The sequence below is a fragment of the Heteronotia binoei genome, chromosome 10, assembly GCF_032191835.1.
Source record: "Heteronotia binoei isolate CCM8104 ecotype False Entrance Well chromosome 10, APGP_CSIRO_Hbin_v1, whole genome shotgun sequence".
NCBI classification, from domain to species: domain Eukaryota; kingdom Metazoa; phylum Chordata; class Lepidosauria; order Squamata; family Gekkonidae; genus Heteronotia; species Heteronotia binoei.
Genome location: NC_083232.1, coordinates 12,754,572 through 12,772,891, shown reverse-complemented (window position 1 = coordinate 12,772,891; position 18,320 = coordinate 12,754,572). Strand labels below are relative to the sequence as shown.

The following is an 18,320-nucleotide window of genomic DNA, read 5'->3' as shown; positions in this document are numbered from 1 at the left end:
GAGGAGGAGAAAGAGAGGGAAGGAGGAGAAGGAAGGAAGAGGAGGAGGAGGGGAAGGAGGAGGAGAAGGAAAAGGAAGAAAGAAAAGGAAGGAGAAGGGAGGAGAAGGAGGAGGAAGAGAAGGAGGAGGAGGGGAAGGAGAAGGGAGGAGGAGGAGGAAGAAGGAGGAGGAGGAAGAGAAGTAGGAGGAGGCGAAGGAGAAGAAGAAGGAGGAGGAGAAGGAAGAGGAGAAGTAGGAGGAGGCGAAGGAGAAGAAGAAGGAAGGAGGAGAAAGAAGGAAGAGAAGGAGAAGGGAGCAGGAGAAGGAAAAAGGAGGAGGAGGAAGAAGTGGGAGGAGGAGAAGGAAAAGAAGGAAGAAGGAGAAGGAAGGAGGAAGAAGGAGGAGGAAGAGGAGAAGTAGGAGGAGGGGAAGGAGGAGAAGGAAGGAGATTATAGATGATGATATTGGATTTATATTCTGCTCTCCACTCAGAGTCTCAGAGCGGCTCACAATCTCCTTTATCTTCTTCCTCCACAACAGACACGTGTGAGGTGGGTGGGGCTGAGAGGACTCTCACAGTAGCTGAAGGAGCTTCTGCTACAATGTGGAGAGGCTATAACACCCCAATATCTTTTTTCTCCCAGATGGGCAGCCATGTAGCTCTGCAGCAGCAAATAAAACAAGAGCCCAGTGGCGTGCAATAAAATTTTTTGTTCAGTCTTTAAACTGCTCCTGGGCTCCTGTGGTACGTTTTGGCAATTCTTTATATTTTCCTGAAAGCCCGGGATTAACTCAGGTTCAGAGCAATAAACAAAGGACCTACCCCTAGACAGGGCTTTTTTTGGTAGCAGGAACTCCTTTGCATATTAGGCCACACGCCCCTGATGCAGCCAATCCTCCTGGAGCTTACAGCAGGCCCTGTACGAAGAGCCCTGTAAGGAATTCTAGCAGGACCTCCTTTGCATATTAGGCCACACACCCCTGATGTAGCCAATCCTCCTGGAGCTTACAGCAGGCCCTGTAGTAAGAGTCCTGTAAGCTCCAGAAGGATTGGCTGCATCAGGGTGTGTGTGGCCTAATATGCAAAGGAGTTCCTGCTACCAAAAAAAGCCCTGCCCCTAGATGTTTGCTTCTCTTGCTGATCCTTGGATCCACAACGAAGGGTCGCCCTTCGACACAGCAGTGAAACAAGCATAAAAAAGCCACTCTCTCTGGGCTACGGCTGAGCAGCTGCTAGAGCAGGCTATGTTGGCAGAGCAAAGTCCAACCACATCTCTAACACATCCAGTTCTCCTGGGATCCAGATAAAGAGGGTTTGAGCTGTGTATCTGCCACGGAAGCCCTGGCCTGGATGGCCCAATCCCATCAGATCTCAGAAGTTCAGCAGGGTCAGCCCTGGTTGGTACTTGGAGGGACAGTACCAAGGAGATCCATGCAGAGGCAAATCACATCTGAGCACCTCTTGCCTTGACCTGGCTGGCCCAGGCTAGCTTGATCTCCTCAGAAGCTACGCAGGGTCAACCCTGGTTAAGACTTGGATGGGAGACTAGCAAGGAAGTCTGGGCTTGCTATGCAGAAACGTGCCATGGAAAACAATCTCCCTTCGCATCTTGCCTTAAAAACCCTACACGCACGGGGTGTCAAATATGTGGCCCGAGGGCCAGATCACGCCTGTAAGCAACTCACTGTCAGCTTGCTCAATCACACGGGAGCTACAGAGCAAAGCCTCTGTTTTCTCCATTGGCTGACCAGCAGATGAAGCAGCTTCTGTACAAAAGCTCGCAAATGCCCAGCCATTTCATGTTTTCCCCTGGGTCTTAGGCTCAAAGCATCGACTGTGAGATTTCTGTCGTGAATGTCAATAAAGCAAAAGCAGGTTTGCAACTTACAGATACGCACCTGAACAGTATACTCAAGATTGCTATGCAATAACTCAGAGCAAGAATTGTCAGTTACCAGAAATGGTTAAATAAAATACTGCAAGAGAGCTAACCTTTTAAGCGTATTTTACATTTTTAAAAAATAAGAACATAAGAGAAGCCATGTTGGATCAGGCCAGTGGCCCATCCAGTCCAACACTCTGTGACACATAAGAACATAAGAGAAGCCATGTTGGATCAGGCCAGTGGCCCATCCAGTCCAACACTCTGTGACACATAAGAACATAAGAGAAGCCATGTTGGATCAGGCCAGTGGCCCATCCAGTCCAACACTCTGTGTCACATAAGAACATAAGAGAAGCCATGTTGGATCAGGCCAATGGCCCATCCAGTCCAACACTCTGTGCCACACAGTGGCCAAAAAATTTATTTATATATATACACACAAACATATATATACATATACATACACACACACACACACACACACACACTGTGGCTAATAGCCACTGATGGACCTCTGCTCCATATTTTTATCTAACCCCCTCTTGAAGCTGGCTATGCTTGTAGCCGCCACCACCTCCTGTGGCAGTGAATTCCACATGTTAATCACCCTTTGGGTGAAGAAGTACTTCCTTTTATCCATTCTAACCCGACTGCTCAGCAATTTCATCAAATGCCCACAAGTTCTTGTATTTTGAGAAAGGGAGAAAAGTACTTCTTTCTCTACTTTCTCCATCCCATGCATAATCTTGTAAACCTCTATCATGTCACCCCGCAGTCGACGTTTCTCCAAGCTAAAGAGCCCCAAGCGTTTTAACCTTTCTTCATAGGGGAAGTGTTCCAACCCTTTAATCATTCTAGTTGCCCTTTTCTGGACTATTTCCAATGCTATAATATCCTTTTTGAGGTGAGGTGACCAGAATTGCACACAGTATTCCAAATGAGACCGCACCATCAATTTATACAGGGGCATTATGATACCGGCTGATTTGTTTTCAATTCCCTTCCTAATAATTCCCAGCATGGTGTTGGCCTTTTTTATTTCAATGGCACACTGTCTTGACATTTTCAGTGAGTTATCTACCACGGCCCCAAGATCTCTCTCTTGGTCAGTCTCTGACAGTTCACACCCCATCAACTTGTATTTGCAGCTGGGATTCTTGGCCCCTATGTGCATTACTTTGCACTTGGCCACATTGAACCTCATCTTTCAATTGTGTTTGTCTGTGCCATTTATAAAGTTTGTATCTCCACTACCTGCCATTACATTTTATGACACACCAGGCACGAACCTCGTAACAAATGAGCTTGACACCCCTGCCGTACAGGATCACCATGAGTCAGCTGGGGTTAGAGGGCACTTTCCACCACATGCCAAGAAATCACTGCACGGGAGTGGGGCGGGGCACAACCAGAACTGCCTCTAACCCCAAACCCACTTCTGGGTTGCACAGCAGATATATTGGAAGAAGAAGATGATATTGGATTTATATCCCGCCCTCCACTCCGAAGAGTCTCAGATCCAGTCCTCCCAGATAAGAATCCACACACTTAACCACTACACCAAACTGGCTCTCCAGTTGGATATTGGATCTATATTGGATTTATATCCCGCCCTCAGAGTGGCTCACAATCTCCTTTACCTTCCTCCCCCACAAACACCCTGTGAGGCGGGTGGGGCTGAGAGGGTTCTCACAGCAGCTGCCCTTTCAAGGACAACCTCTGCCAGAGCTATGGCTGACCCAAGGCCATCCCAGCAGGTGCAAGTGGAGGAGTGGGGAATCAAACCCGGTTCTCCCAGATAAGAGTCTGCACACTTAGCCACTTCACCAAACTTGGACACACAATGGGTGCGATCACACACACGAAATAATGCACTTTCAAGCCACTTTCAATGCACTTTCCAACTGGATTTTGCTGTGTGAGCTGGCAGAATCCAGTTGGAAAGTGGATCGAAAGTGCATTATTTAGCGTGTGTGATTGCAGCTATTCTTTATCAGCAAATCAGACCGGCGGGGGGGGGGGGGGAGCAGCAGCACAGGGAGGAGAGGGACAAACTTCACTCACCGCTACGTGGGTGGCGACTGGCTTTCATATGGGATAGAAAAGGCAGAGAAAGAAGTACTCTTCTCCCTTTCGAGGGCACTCAATGAAAATGAATGAGCTGTAGGCTTAGAGCAGATGAAAGGAAGCACCTCTTCATCCAAAGCATAATTAACACATGTGTGAGATCATCTCAAGGTACTGATGGCACTCTCTGCCTGGGGAACAAAGCAGGAGTCAAGCTGCACCGGATCCCTTCGTCTGATGAGGTGTGCTTAGAGAGCACACAAAAGCTGACATTCTCAATAAAACTTGGTTGGTCTTAAAGGTGCAACTTGACTCCTGCTTTGTCCAACTGCTTCAGACCAACACGGCTGCCCACCTGGATCTATCTGGCTGGGAAAATGATGCTCTGTCTTCTTGGTGCTTAGGAGGCAACAGTGGTAGGGCTTCTGGAGTTCTGGTCCCACTAGTGGACCTCCTGATGGAACCTGGGCTTTGGCCACTGTGTGTGACACAGAGCGTTGGCCCAAACGGGCCACTGGCCTGACCCAACATGGTTTCTCTTACATTCTTACGATACAGGAGAGGCAAATTTTAGAAGTTACCTGCGATCTGGACTGAGCCATCTTCTCCCAGAAGAATGTTTCCGGCTTTCACGTCCCTGAAGAAGACAAAAGACACACACACAACTGTAAGGACTAGTTGTGCATTCTTCTTCCCTACGGTAATCAGCTGCAAGATGAAATGTTAGTTTCTTAATGTCAAAGGCTTGGAATGTGCCAGTCAAAATTCTTCGCAAGGAACATACAATCATGCGGGGGGGGGGGGGTGGTACATGAGCATATTTTGTGGCAGCCACTCAGCTTCGGGTTGAACAGTTGGCTTAACGTAGGAGAGAAGGGGTAGGGAATGACCCTTGCGAAAACCCCTGAGTGGCAAGAAAATAGTCCATATTCTTGTCCCCAGAACTAACAAGATTGGGGGGGGGGGTAGAGCGCTGCCCCCTCCCAAGTCAAATATTTCTCTACCTTCTCTTCAAACCTGAGCCTGGGGCATCTCCAATTAAAGGAGGGGTGGGGAACCTCTGTCCCGAGGGCCGTATACAGCTCTCGAGGTCACTTGGTGCGGCTCTCGGGGATTGCTGGGCCGAACCAAGCCATGTGGCAGCCTCCCTGGGGCCTGGCTGGACAGCGAGGATCATGGGGCCCAGCCGCGCTGTGCAGCAGCCTCCCCAGGGCCAGGCAGGGATCACAGGGCCCAGATGTACTGCGCAGCAGCCTCCCTTGGGGCCTGGCTGGCTGGCCAGAATTGCTGCAGGGCCTGGAAAAGTGACTGTCACAGTTCAGTTTGCACTTGATTATCCCAGGTGGTGTGGCCTAATATGCTAATGAGTCTGTGACCCAATATGCTAATATTAGGGGATGCGGTCTAATATGCTACTGAGTTCCTGCTGGACTTTTTCTACAAAAAAGCTCTGGACCTATGCATTTGCCTAGGGCGGCGGGCCGAGTGCATATGTGTGTGTGTGTGCGCGCCAGATTAGGCTCTCCCCACATGACTTCAAACAGAAAAACAATTTGCATTAATCATTCTCCCTCGGCGGAGCGCTGTTTTTTAAGTTGATAATTTTTTATGGCCCGCAAATGATGTTATAAATATCCATATGGCCCTTGGCAGAAAAAAGGTTCCCCACCCCTGAGTTAAAGGATCAGGTAGCAGGTAATCGGAACCGTATCTCCCTCTCCTCCCGCTCTCCTCCTCTTCTTTTCTATCGGACAAGAACTTCCACTTCTTTGGCTTTGGTACAGGGTTGCCGAGTCCAATGCAAGAAATACCTGGGGGCTTTGGGGGTGGAGCCAGAAGACTTTGGGGGCGGAGCAGGGAGCAAGGCTGTGACAAGCATAATCAAACAAAGGGAGTCCTGGCCACCACATTTAAAGGGACAACACACCTTTTAAATGCCTTCCCTTCGCTGGAGACAACAAAAGATAGGGATACCTTCTTTGGGGGCTCACAGAATTTGACCCCCTGGTCCAATCTTTTTGAAACTTGGGAGGGTGTTTTGAGGAGAGGCACTGGATGCTGTGCTGAAAATTTGGTGCCTGAATTGCAAAACAATAGCCCCAGATCAAGTCTCCATTATACCCTGTGGGAATTGGTCTCCATAGGGAATAATGGAGTGCTCAGCAGACATCCTCCCCCCCCCTCCGGTTTTCTGATGACCCTAAACTGAAGAGCCTTCAAACTGGGGGATTCCCTGCCCCCCACCTCAGGACTGGCGACCCTACTTTGGTAATTGCTCTAAAATTGTCCTGTCTGAGATGTTCAGTGCCTCTTTTAGAAGCACAGAAAACACCCTTCCCTCTCCCAACATGTCATGGCCAAAGCCTATATGGAGTTGTGTGAACTTTCCCATGCGCCTTTACATTCCAACTAGTCATTCAAGCCATGTCAGGACAGCCCCTTAGATTTCTGCCCACAGCCTTAGTTGGGGAGGGACGGTGGCTCAGTGGTAGAGCATCTGCTTGGGAAGCAGAAGGTCCCAGGTTCAATCCCTGGCATCTCCAAAAAAGGGTCCAGGCAAATAGGTGTGAAAAACCTCAGCTTGAGACCTTGGAGAGCCGCTGCCAGTCTGAGAAGACAATACGGACTTTGATGGACCAAGGGTCTGATTCAGTATAAGGCAGCTTCATAGGTTCATAGGTCCCCGAGCCCTGATATCCCTTTTCAATAAGAAAAAATATGCAAGGAACTAACCTTCTGCACACAATGTATGTGCTCATTCAGCGAACACACACACACACACACACACAAACGGTGTTATACAGAATCAGCACCACCACCTCAGACTCAGGGTTTTTTGTAGCAGGAACTCCTTTGCATATTAGGCTACCCCCCCCCCCCGATGTAGCCAATCCTCCAACAGCTTACAGTAGGCCCTGTATGAAAAGCCCTGTAAGCTCTAAAATGCCCTGTAAGCAACTAAAGCCCTGTAAGCAACTAAAATGATTAAAGGGCTGGAACACCTTCCCTATGAAGAAAGGTTGAAACGCTTAGGGCTCTTTAGCTTGGAGAAACGTCGACTGAGGGGTGACATGATAGAAGTTTACAAGATAATGCATGGGATGGAGAAAGTAGAGAAAGAAGTACTTTTCTCCCTTTCTCACAATACAAGAACTCATGGGCATTCGATGAAATTGCTGAGCAGACAGGTTAAAACAGATAAAAGGAAGTACTTCTTCACCCAAAGGGTGATTAACATGTGGAATTCACTGCCACAGGAGGTGGTGGCGTCCACAAGCATAGCCACCTTCAAGAAGGGGTTAGATAAAAATATGGAGCAGAGGTCCATCAGTGGCTATTAGCCACAGTGTGTGTGTGCGTGTGTGCGTGTGTGTGTGTGTGTGTATATATATATATATATATATATATATATATATATATATTGGCCGCTGTGTGACACAGAATGTTGGACTGGATGGGCCATTGGCCTGATCTAACATGGCTTCTCTTATGTTCTTATGTTCTCTTGGAGAATTGGCAACATCAGGGATGTGAGAGCCAGTTTGATGTAGTGGTTAGGTATGCATACTCTTACTGGGAGAACCGGGTTTGATTGCCTACTCCTCCACTCGCACCTGCTGGAATGGCCTTGGGTCAGCCACAGCTATCGCAAGAGTTGTCCTTGAATGGGCAGCTGCTATGAGAGCCCTTTCCGCCCCACTCACCTCGCAGGGTGTCTATTGTGGGGGAGGAAGATAAAGGAGATTGTGAGCCGCTCTGAGACTCTGAGAATCGGAGAGGAGGGCAGGATATAAATGCAATATCTTCTTCTTCTTCTAATATGCAAAGGAGTTCCTGCTACAAAAAAAGCCCAGCTCAGACTGGCATCAGTTCTCCAGGGTCTCAAGCAGAGATCCTTTCACATCATGTGAAGAACAGAAGAGAAGTCATTTTGGATCAGGCCAATGGCCCATCCAGTCCAACACACTGTTACGCAACGGCCAAAAAAACCCAGGTGCATCAGGAGGTCCACTAGTAGGGCCAGGACACGAGAAGTCCTCACACTGTTGCCCCTCCCAAGCACCTAGAAAACAGAGCATCACTTGCCCCAGACAGAGTTCCATCTATACCTTGTGGCTAATGGCCGCTGACGGAACTCTGCTCCACACTTTTATCCAATCCCCCTTTTCAAGCCATCCCTGCTTATAGCTGCCATCAACTCCTGTGGCAGTCCATTTAAGCGTCAAGAAAGAGAAATGTGACTTTAGTTCAGCTTCAGAAAATCTTTGTGCCTGCTAATAAGGTACACTGTTTTGAGTCACAGAAAAAGAATTTAGATAGACATACTTATGCAGCTGCCTTATGCTGAACCAGGCCACTGGTCCATCCAGGTATGGTGTACTCAGCAACTGGCAACGGCTCTCAGGCCAGAGGCTTTTTTAGAGAGCCAGTTTGGTGCAGTGGTTAAGTGTGCCGACTCTTACCTGGGAGAACTGGGTTTGATTCCCCACTCCTCCACTTACAGCTGCTGGAATGGCCTTGGGTCAGTCATAGCTCTGGCAGAGGTTGTCCTTGAAAGGGCAGCTTCTGGGAGAGCTCTCCCGGCCCCACCTACCTCACAGGGTGTTTGTTGTAGGGGAGGAAAGTAAAAGAGATTGTGAGCCGCTCTGAGACTCTGAGGACGGGATATAAATCCAATATCCAACTGGAGAGCCAGTTTGGTGTAGTGGTTAAGTGCGCGGACTCTTATCTGGGAGAACCGGATTGGATTCCCCACTCCTCCACTTACAGCTGCTGGAATGGCCTTGGGTCAGCCATAGCTCTGGCAGAGGTTGTCCTTGAAGGGCAGCTGCTGTGAGAGCCCTCTCAGCCCCACCCCCCTCACAGAGTGTCTGTTGTGGGGGAAGAAGAGAAAGGAGATTGTAAACCACTCTAAGTCTCTGCTTCAGAGAGAAGGGCGGCGTATAAATCTGCAATTCTTCTTCTATAACCTTCATCATCACCTGTTCCTTTAACCGCAGATGCCAGGGATTGAACCTGAGAGCTTCTGCAGCTGTTCTATGGCTGAGTCATGGCCCTTCCCCGTGAGCTCAGGGCCTTCTCCACTCCCCACCCCTTCATCTGAGGATGCTTTCTGTTGCTAACCTGGACACTGAGCAGACAAACGTCTCATCTTTCACTGGGAGTTTATAGATACGTTTATGACCAAGTAAGGCCAAGAGAGCCTTCGAACCGCACAACAAAAGTAATTGTTTACCCGTTAAACGAAGCAAGCCACACTCGGCCGGCCTTTTTTTTTAAAAAAAAAAAGCCGACTTGCCCAAGGAAAACTTCATTGTATCCTTTGTCTCCTGGCCATTCCGTCCAGTGCCAAAGAGTAGCAAAAGCTTTTGTCTGGGGAATAATAGTTCTATTTGTATTCATTGTGTTTCGTAACCGAACAGGGGAGGCGAGGGGTTTTGGTTCCTCTCCAGAACAAAAAGGGAATTTCCACTGTACGCCTCAGAACTCTTGGGGGAGCAGGCAGTGCAGGCCTGACGAACCACCAGGATGTCCCTGCCCACCACAAAACATCAGGAGGCTACGCGCCGGTCTTCTAGTTTCAGCGTTCCTCCAGTGCAGCCATAAATGCAAATGCAAAAAGGGCAGCCAAAGAAGAGGATCCAGAACATCATTTCCCAGAGACTCTTATCTGGGAGAACCGGGTTTGATTCCCCGCTCCTCCAGCCATAGCTCTCGCAGGAGTTCTCCTTGAAAGGGCAGCTTCTGGGAGAGTTCTCTCAGCCCCACCTGCCTCACAGGGTGTCTGTTGTGGGGGAGGAAGGGAAAGGAGACTATAAGCCATTCTGAGACTCTGATTCAGAGAGAAGGGCGGGGTATAAATCCGCAGTCGTCTTCTTCTCTTCACTGTCCTCCCTCTCTGTCATCAGAGCCAGTTTCTACCTTCCCACCCCCCATCCTGCCCCAGAGATTTACTACTGCAGCCTCACATTTCACTTAGCTATGCCTGTTAGTGCCATCCAGCAGGAACTAAACCCGGCTACCTCCTAACACCAGCACACGCAAAAAAAGCTTCCCCCGTCTCCCACCACCTCTCCCATACTAATTTATCAGGGTCCGTGCAAGTACTTGCTGGAGTGAACGGGCAACATCTTAACCTAAATCTGAATCAGTCTGAAACCGACCTTCGCTGGTTTGCCCCTCTGGTCTTGGAGAGCCAGCATTTCAACCATTCAAACGCACCATCCCAATGCAGTACCTCAAGCTTTTTTTAAAAAGCTATTTTACGAGGCAATTTGTTCCATGGTGCTTCTAATGGCTGCGTAATTGGCAGCCGGGGTGGGGCGTGTCTTGAATATCACGGAAGACACAAAAGCTTGAAGCCGGCTCCTTCCAATTACCAAAAGGCTGGGTCCGTCTTCCGGTGCGGCGCCTTAGCCTTCCATACACAAGCACAGCTGTCAATACGGCCCAGAGCCATCTGCGTGCAAAGGAGAATTTTTAACGAGCTGTACACAGTAAGTTTCCAGTTGCTTAACCCTTGATTTGGCTAGAACAGACCCTGTCTCTCTTAGCCCTCCCCCCACCCCATCTGTATCTTTCAACACGTATTCAAAGTCAGCCCTTGACATCATTTCCCATTCTCTCAAGTAACAGAACCCAGGATGGGAAACGCTGGTAAGAGCAGCCTTGATTCGGAATAGTTGGGAATCGCAAGGGGCAGCGGGATGCAGTTCTTTTCGGTGTCAAACTAAAGCGGGGGGGGGGGGGCACACTGTGGTTCAGGAGCCACATGTGGGTCTTTCGCACATATTGCGTGGCTCTCGAAGCCCCCACAAAGCCCCTTGTCGGCCAGCTTGGAGAAGGCATTTCTCTCTTTAAATCACTTCTCGAAGCCAAGCCAGCTGGCAGCTTGGAGAAGGCATTTAAAGTTAAAGTTGCTCTCTTTCTACCTCTCCCTCCTCCCATCAATTCTCTCCTTCCTTCTCTCAAACAACTGAAGTTCACATCTTGTGGCTCTGAAAATCTAACATTTAGTCTATGTGGTTCTTACGTTAAGCAAGTTTGGCCACCCCTGGACTACAGTCTAGGACAGGGGTGGCCAAACTTGCTTAACATAAGAGCCACATAGAATAAACGTCAGATGTTTTAGAGAAGGAACGAACGAACGAACGAACGAAGAAAGGAGATGGGGAGGGAGAGGTGGAAAGAAAGCAACTTTAAACACATTCTCCAAACTGCTGGCCAATGGGCTTCAAGAGCCACACAATATGTGTGAAAGAGCCACATGTGGCTCCTGAGCCACAGTTTGGTTACCCCTGCTCTAGGAGACTCAGATTCAAATTCTGCCACGGAACCTTGATGGGTAACCCTGCGCCAGTTTCTCTCTCTCTCTCTCTCTGCCTAACTTACCTCGCAGAATAGCTGTGATACTAAAATAGAGGAGGGTCAATGTTGTAGGGTAGGCCACTTTGGATCTCCACCGGGGTGAAATGTGGGGTATAAATGAAATAAATAAATATGGAAATTCTCTTTGCTACCACTGTCTCCATTTGGCTGAAGTTACCTGCTAAAAACACTACAAATCTTGGTCTGCAACAACCCAAGGATTCAGTCTCTGGCATATGAACACTCCTTCCACACAGCCAGGACTGCTGGTCTACCCAAACTCAGTTTTGTCCACTCAAATGGTTCTCTGAAGTCTCCGGGAGGACTGGAAACGCCGGGGGTAGAACCTGGGGGTAGAAACTCAGGGGTGACATGATAAAGGTTTACAACATTATGCACGGGGTTGAGAACGTAGAGAAAAGTACTTTTCTCCCTTTCTCACAATACAAGAACTCGTGGACAGTCAATGAAATTGCTGAACAGTCGGGTTAGAACTGATAAAAGGAAGCACTTCTTCACCCAAAGGGTGATTAACGCATGGAATTCACTGCCACAGGTGGTGGTGGAGGCTACAAACACAGCCGGCTTCAAGAGGGGATTGGATAAACATCTGGAGCAGAGGTCCATCAGTGGCTATTAGCCACAGCCTTTTGTTGGAACTCTCTGTCTGGGGCAAGTGATGCTCTCTATTCTTGGTGCTTGGTAGGGGCAACAGTGTGAGGACTTCTACTGTCCTGGCCCCACTGATGGAACTTTGTGACACGGAGTGTTCGACTGGATTGGCCATTGGCTTGAACCAACATGGCTTCTCTTATGTTCTCTTGTTCTTATGGCCTTCTGCAATTAGTCATGATAAACGGGTGGCTCAGTGGTGCAGCACCTGCTTCGCATGCAGAAGTCTCCAACAGGATGGATTTGATTTGAATCAGAATTTAAATCACTAGTCGTGGGTTTCTACATGAAGGCTAATTCTTGCTGGCCTTACTATTTACTACCCAGATGACAGTTTCATTTTAGCAGAACAACTTTTAGTTTTAGTTATATAGATGACGATGCTCTTTTTTACACTTCCGGTTCAAAACGCAACTTGTCACGGCCAGCGCAGACGTAATTCTGTAGACCACTCGGCTATGACTAAAAAAATCCTAAAAGAAGAGGGGGGTCGTATCTTTCTTCCCCTCACAGGAATAAGCTTCACACATCACCATGGCTGAAGGGTAAGTCAGCCCCAATATTAACACACAAAAAATCAGGCCAAAGCCAGTGGCAAAATGTATTTTATCGCTCAGTTAAAATTCCCCACGTCCCCTACTTGTTTCACCAACAGGCTTCTTCAGGGGGAATCTGTTAGTCAGGGTTTCTTCAAAAAGCATACAAGATAAGAAGATACTGAGTAATAAATCGAGCCAGTTTTGTGTAGTGCTTGAGTGTGCAGACTCTTATCTGGGAGAACCGGGTTTGATTCCCCACTCCTCCACTTGCAGCTGCTGGAATGGCCTTGGGTCAGCCAGAGCTCTCTTATCTGGGAGAACCGGGTTTGATTCCCCACTCCTCCACTTGCAGCTGCTGGAATGGCCTTGGGTCAGCCAGAGCTCTCTTATCTGGGAGAACCGGGTTTGATTCCCCACTCCTCCACTTGCAGCTGCTGGAATGGCCTTGGGTCAGCCATGGCTCTCATAGGAGTTGTCCTTGAAAGGTCAGCTGAGAAGAAGAAGAGGTACAGGAGGAGGAGGAGGAGGAAGAAGACAAAGATGACCACAACACTGGATTTATATTCCGCTTTCCACCCTGAATCTCAGAGCGGCTCACAATCTCCTATATCTTCCTCCCCCACAACAGACACCCTGTGAGGTAGGTGGGGCTGAGAGGGTTCTCACAGCAGAGAGGGTGTCTGTTGTGGGGGGGAGGCCGGGGGAAAATAGAGGAGACTGCTCTGAGACTGAGATCCAGAATATAGGGTGGGATATAAATCCAATAAAAACCCAATAAAAATAAATAATATACATTTTTACTTTATTTTCTATCATCAGCTTTGGCCTTACATTTTCCCTCTTAGTGACTGGTGCGGCCCTTTTCTTTTCTCCTAACTCCAATATCAACCAGGGTTCTGGGAACTGCCTCCTGAAGACAGGTGAAAGCCCAGAGTCCACTAACATCTCTCGGCCACCGTTACGCAGTATGGGCACGGATGCTACATCGGTCAATCAACAGCCAGCCTCAATCCATTCCAGTTTCTCCCAGCCTCGAATCAACACCAGACTCCAGGCATTCTTATGCTAACCTCTCACCTACTCGCTCGCTTCTCCTGACCAGCCTAGGTCCCGGAGGACCTCTCCTCTTACAATTTCCCTTAAGCACGAACAACCCAATACTAGAAAAGAGGGTGGGTTAGGGGGGCGGGAGAGGAGAGAGAAGCACATGTGGGAGGATCGCAAGAGACAAAAGGACTACAGTGCTGCACAACCTCCACAGCCAGCCTGTGCCAAAAGGAATGTTCCCCTCTTAATTTATTTATTTTTTAAAAGCCGCAACATCTGTGAGCAATCTTGTCAAAGCGTTACTCAGCACTGCAGAAATTCATGCTGGTATCCTATGGAACAGCCGGGTTCTGTTTCCGCGGTGCCAGAGGCCTCAGAATCGCTTGGGGAGACACACGGCAAAGAGACCACAGCTAACATTTTCGGGGCGTGTTCCTGCAGTTTGGATTTGGAATTTCTGAGGGGGGGAGGGAGGAAGGGGGAAAGAGAGACAGAGACAGACAGACAGAGACAGACAGACAGAAGGGAGGGCATGTAACAAAACTATATTCCAGACAACGTAGTGGAAGCAGCGTGGGAGTGGAGAAGGCAAAAAAGAAACGGGAAGCCCAGCATATACTTATGGGTGTGTGCAGAAATCTTTTGCAGCACAGCTGGTGAGCCGATACACGTCATCGGCACACACGCGAGTTTAGCCATGTTGGGGGGTGGAGGAGCGAGATCCAGCCTGGGGCGCTGGAAGCTAGTGCCGGGCCTGCCTACCTCACAGGGTTGTTATGAAGATAAAGTGGAGGAGAAAAGAACAATGAAAGCCACTCTGGCTCTCCGCTGGGGAGAAAGGTGGGATATAAATGACTTTAAAATAATAAATGACACAACAGAACAGCAGCTGCACCACTAAGTCAAGTCTCGGTCTCAGCTAATGAAAACAAAAGACCAGCGGCACCTTAAAAGACTGCCGTTTATTTCAATATGAGCTTTTGTAAGTCACAGTGAGCTTTGACTTAGAAAAGCTCTCACAGGTTAGTCTTGAAGGTGACCCTTTTTATTTTGCTTCGACAGACAGTGACCCCTTTGCACAAATCTAAGCTAAGAGCAGGGGTGGAACTCGAGCAGGAGCCCCTTTGCATATTAAGCCACATCCCCCTGACGTAGCCTGTGGAGAAACGCCATCTGAGAGTGTTGGTGCTTCATCCAAAAAGGCAGGGATCAGTAAATCCATTCAGCCGGCTTTGTAGCCTTCCCCTCACTCCCCCCCTCCCTTCCAGAGCCAAACCAACAACGCTAGGGGGAAAGTCTCCTAGAGAGGCAGGAAGGGCTGTTGTTCTTGCCATGTGTTAGGCAGGAAGAGAGGGGAGATTTGAGCCAGCGCTCGAGCAAGCATGTGGTGAGCAATGGAGGCTCCTGCCTGGGGGCCCCCAGGCAGGCAGACAAAGTAAGTCATTTTCTTAGGCAGATCAAGTATAGACCAGGGACAATACGATGCGTTTAAAAAACCACCTTTATTTTGTTATGCTGTTTGCTGTGCTTTGCTGTGCGGTGCTACTTTTTTAAAGGCAACTGTTTTTGGTTTGTTTTTCTTTTCCTATCTTTTTCTCTTTTTAAATAAATATATATTTTACTGTTTAAATGCTGGCAATCAATCTCTGTACCACCTAGATCCCCAGACCGCTTTAGACCACGCTGTGTTGAGAAGGGGGCCCCGGGGAAGGGGGAAGGCATGCAGTTGGATAAGGTGCCAATCCTCCAGGGGTGCCCCAAAGAAGTGCTGAGGTCTCTGTGAAACCCAAGTGCAGGGTGGCAGAGGACCTGGAGGCCTAGCCTCACAGCTGGAAAGGGGGATTGGGAGTCCTGTTCCTCTCAATCTGAACCCCGGGACTGAGCAGGTGGTGGCAGCGAGCCCAAGGGGCAGGAGGAGAGATAGCTCCCTCCAGGAGTTGGCGACTCCATAGGGAGCTGACGGGACCGGGCCTGAAGGCAGAATCGGGCCGGTTCCGCCACATAGCCAATCCTCCAAGAGCTTATAAGAAAGAGCCTTGTAAGCTCGATTGGCTAAATCAGGGGTATGCGGCCTAATATGCAAAGGAGCTCCTGAGAGAATTCCACCCCTGGCTAAGAGCCATTGTAGAAGGGACTGTGGCTCAGTGGCAGAGCATCTGCTTGGCATGCAGAAGGTCCCACGTTCAATCCCCAGCTTCTCCAGCTAAAAATGATCTAACAGTAGGTCACGTGAAAGACCCCTGCCTGAGACCCTGGAGACCCAAAGCCAGTCTGAGTAGATGATGCTGACTTTGATGGACCAAGGGTCTGATTCAGTATAAGGCAGCTTCATGATTTCATACGTGTTCAGGTATGGACAGAGGGACTGCAAGAAACCCGCATATGAAAGCTTATGCATCAAACAGGTGTGCTTGGGATCAGCTGCAATTCCCCAGAGGTACGCTTGTGGGAAAGACCGGGTTTCCCACTTGGAAAGTCCATATAGTCAAAGCAATGGTATTCCCAGTAGTAATGTATGGCTGTGAGAGCTGGACCATAAGGAAGGCCGAGTGCAGAAGAAGAACAGATGCTTTTGAGCTGTGGTGCTGGAGAAGACTCTTGAGAGTCCCTTGGACTGCAAGGAAATCCAGTCAGTCAGTCCTAAGGAAAATCAACCCAGACTGTTCCCTGGAAGGTCAGATGCTGAAGCTCAAATACTGTGGCCACCAAATGAGAAGGGAGCACTCACTGGAGAAGATTCTGATGCTGGGAAAGACAGAAGGCAAAAGAAGAAGAGGACGGCAAAAGATGAGATGGCTGGACAGCGTTACTGATGTAACAAACACGAATTTGAGTAGACTTCGGAGGATGGTGGAAGACAGGAGGGCCTGGCGTGACTTGGTCCACGGGGTCGCAAAGAGTCGGACTCGACTGCGCGACTGAACAACAACAACAATAAAATTTAAGGAGAGATCACAAGAAACTGTAGCGCGCCTGGCGCCCTCCAGGGTCCCTCAGTGTGTCTGTCGCCACTCTTCCTGCGACCGCCCCTTTTGGGTCTCCCACTGGTGTCCCCTGAGGTCTCAGAAATAGGGAGGGGAGCCGGGTTACTGCACCGCAGGCTCCCTGTCCCCTCCTGCTGTGCCTGGGCTCCTGTCTCTCTCAGTTGGCAGCCCCTCTGCAACATCAGTCAACTTCCTCTCCGACCTCTTGGTCCTCGGCCTTCTATCCCTCACTGAGCTCCCTCCCCTCTCCCCGGGTCCCATCCCTGGCTGGCTCCCCCCTGTTAATAAGCCCGGACGCCGAGGAGAGGCGTTCCAGGGCTTGGCCTCTCTGGGGCTGCTAGGTTGTTCACAGTCATAGTGGAGTGTCGGGGTGTGGCAGCAGGTGCCGTGGCGGCAGGTTCGGCCTGCCGGCCCCTCCCTCCCTTCCCGTCGAGCTCCTTCCTCGCCTCCCTTCTCTGGCCGCCGCTGACACTGCAAGGCGGCCAATCTCCCCACCCCCGAGGACGGGCGCGCTGGCTGTGGGGGCCGGGGGGGGTGTTGCCGGCGGTGTTGCTCTGCTGCCGGCTGTCGAAGTACGTTGGGGTTCGGCGGTGGAGGTGCCAGAGTTGCCCCGGGTAGCCCCCCCGGGTGCCAGTGGGTGGGGAGGGAGGCTAGCGAGAGCGGGGGGGGGGCTCCCGCGGATGCCTGGGCTGGGCGGGACAACAACGAAGGGCATTCCTAAACCGATGAGAATATTCGTTCTGCAGCTCAGGAACAACGGACTCTAATCCACCGCAAAAATCAGACATAAGCCACAGCTCTTGCAAGGAGCTAAAGAACACAATCAAACACACACACACCCCCGCCATTTCAACGCACATCATCTGATTTTACAACGTTTTCTAGCGAGCCTTCGCATTTCAGTCACACGTTAACGAACCGCAGGAGGTCTCTCTTGCCAAAAATGCTGCCGTGTCAAAAGCTGCGTCCTCCCGAACCCGTACAGCCATCTAAAGTCACTTTATATATATTATCGCTTCCTCTCTAACCTTGTCTAAACACTCCGTTACACAAGAGCATGCAGTAAACTCAGAGAACGGGTGGCCTTGCCCGCCGTTAAGCTGACAATGATCCGCCTGTCCGAAAGCCATAAAAAGAACCCTCTGAAACAGGCTTCCTTCTAAGTTCCGGACTTGGCTTGGTGATTTCCCAACACTGCTCCGGTTTGCTTTGGTTACAGGTCGTGCGGACTCATCCCTCGAGGAACCCGACACTGCCGACAATAATCTCAATCAGATGCATGGGCAAGTCGAGTGTTCCCAACTGGGAGGGGTGCAAAATACTAAAGCCAGCGTGGCTTGTCACTCACGGCCGTGGGATCAACCTTTCCTCCCTTAGTCACAGAACGGATCGGTGGCTTCAGGGCTCCTGGCTTGACGCCTATGCGCTGCTCTCAAAGCAAGGCTGCCTTTCAAAACCGTCGAGAAGCTGATCGCCGGGTCGTTTTTCGACAGGGATGGATGCTGGGTGCATTTAAGAGCTAGTCTGGTGTAACGGTTGAGCGCAGTGGACTCTAATCTGGAGAACTGAGTTTGATTCCCTACTGCTCCTGCGCATGCAGCCAGCTGGGCGACCTTGGATCAGCCGCAGTTCTCGCAGAGCTGTTCTCTCAAGAGCAGTTCTCGAAAAAGCTCTCTCAGCCCCACCTACCTCACAGGGTGTCTGTTGTGGGGAGATGAAGGGAAAGAGACTGTAAGCTGCTCTGAGGGTCCAAGTGAAGGGCAGATTATAGACCAGGG

General features: G+C 49.8%; 1 protein-coding gene across 1 annotated transcript in view; it reads right to left on the bottom strand.

The window, feature by feature from the left end:
• OXSR1 (oxidative stress responsive kinase 1) overlaps nt 1-18,320 on the bottom strand; it is a 177,522-nt gene that overhangs the window by 70,098 nt on the left and 89,104 nt on the right. The window contains exon 6 of the mRNA XM_060248292.1: nt 4,514-4,569. Coding sequence (XP_060104275.1) covers nt 4,514-4,569 — 56 coding nt within the window. The remainder of the gene's footprint in view (nt 1-4,513; nt 4,570-18,320) is intronic.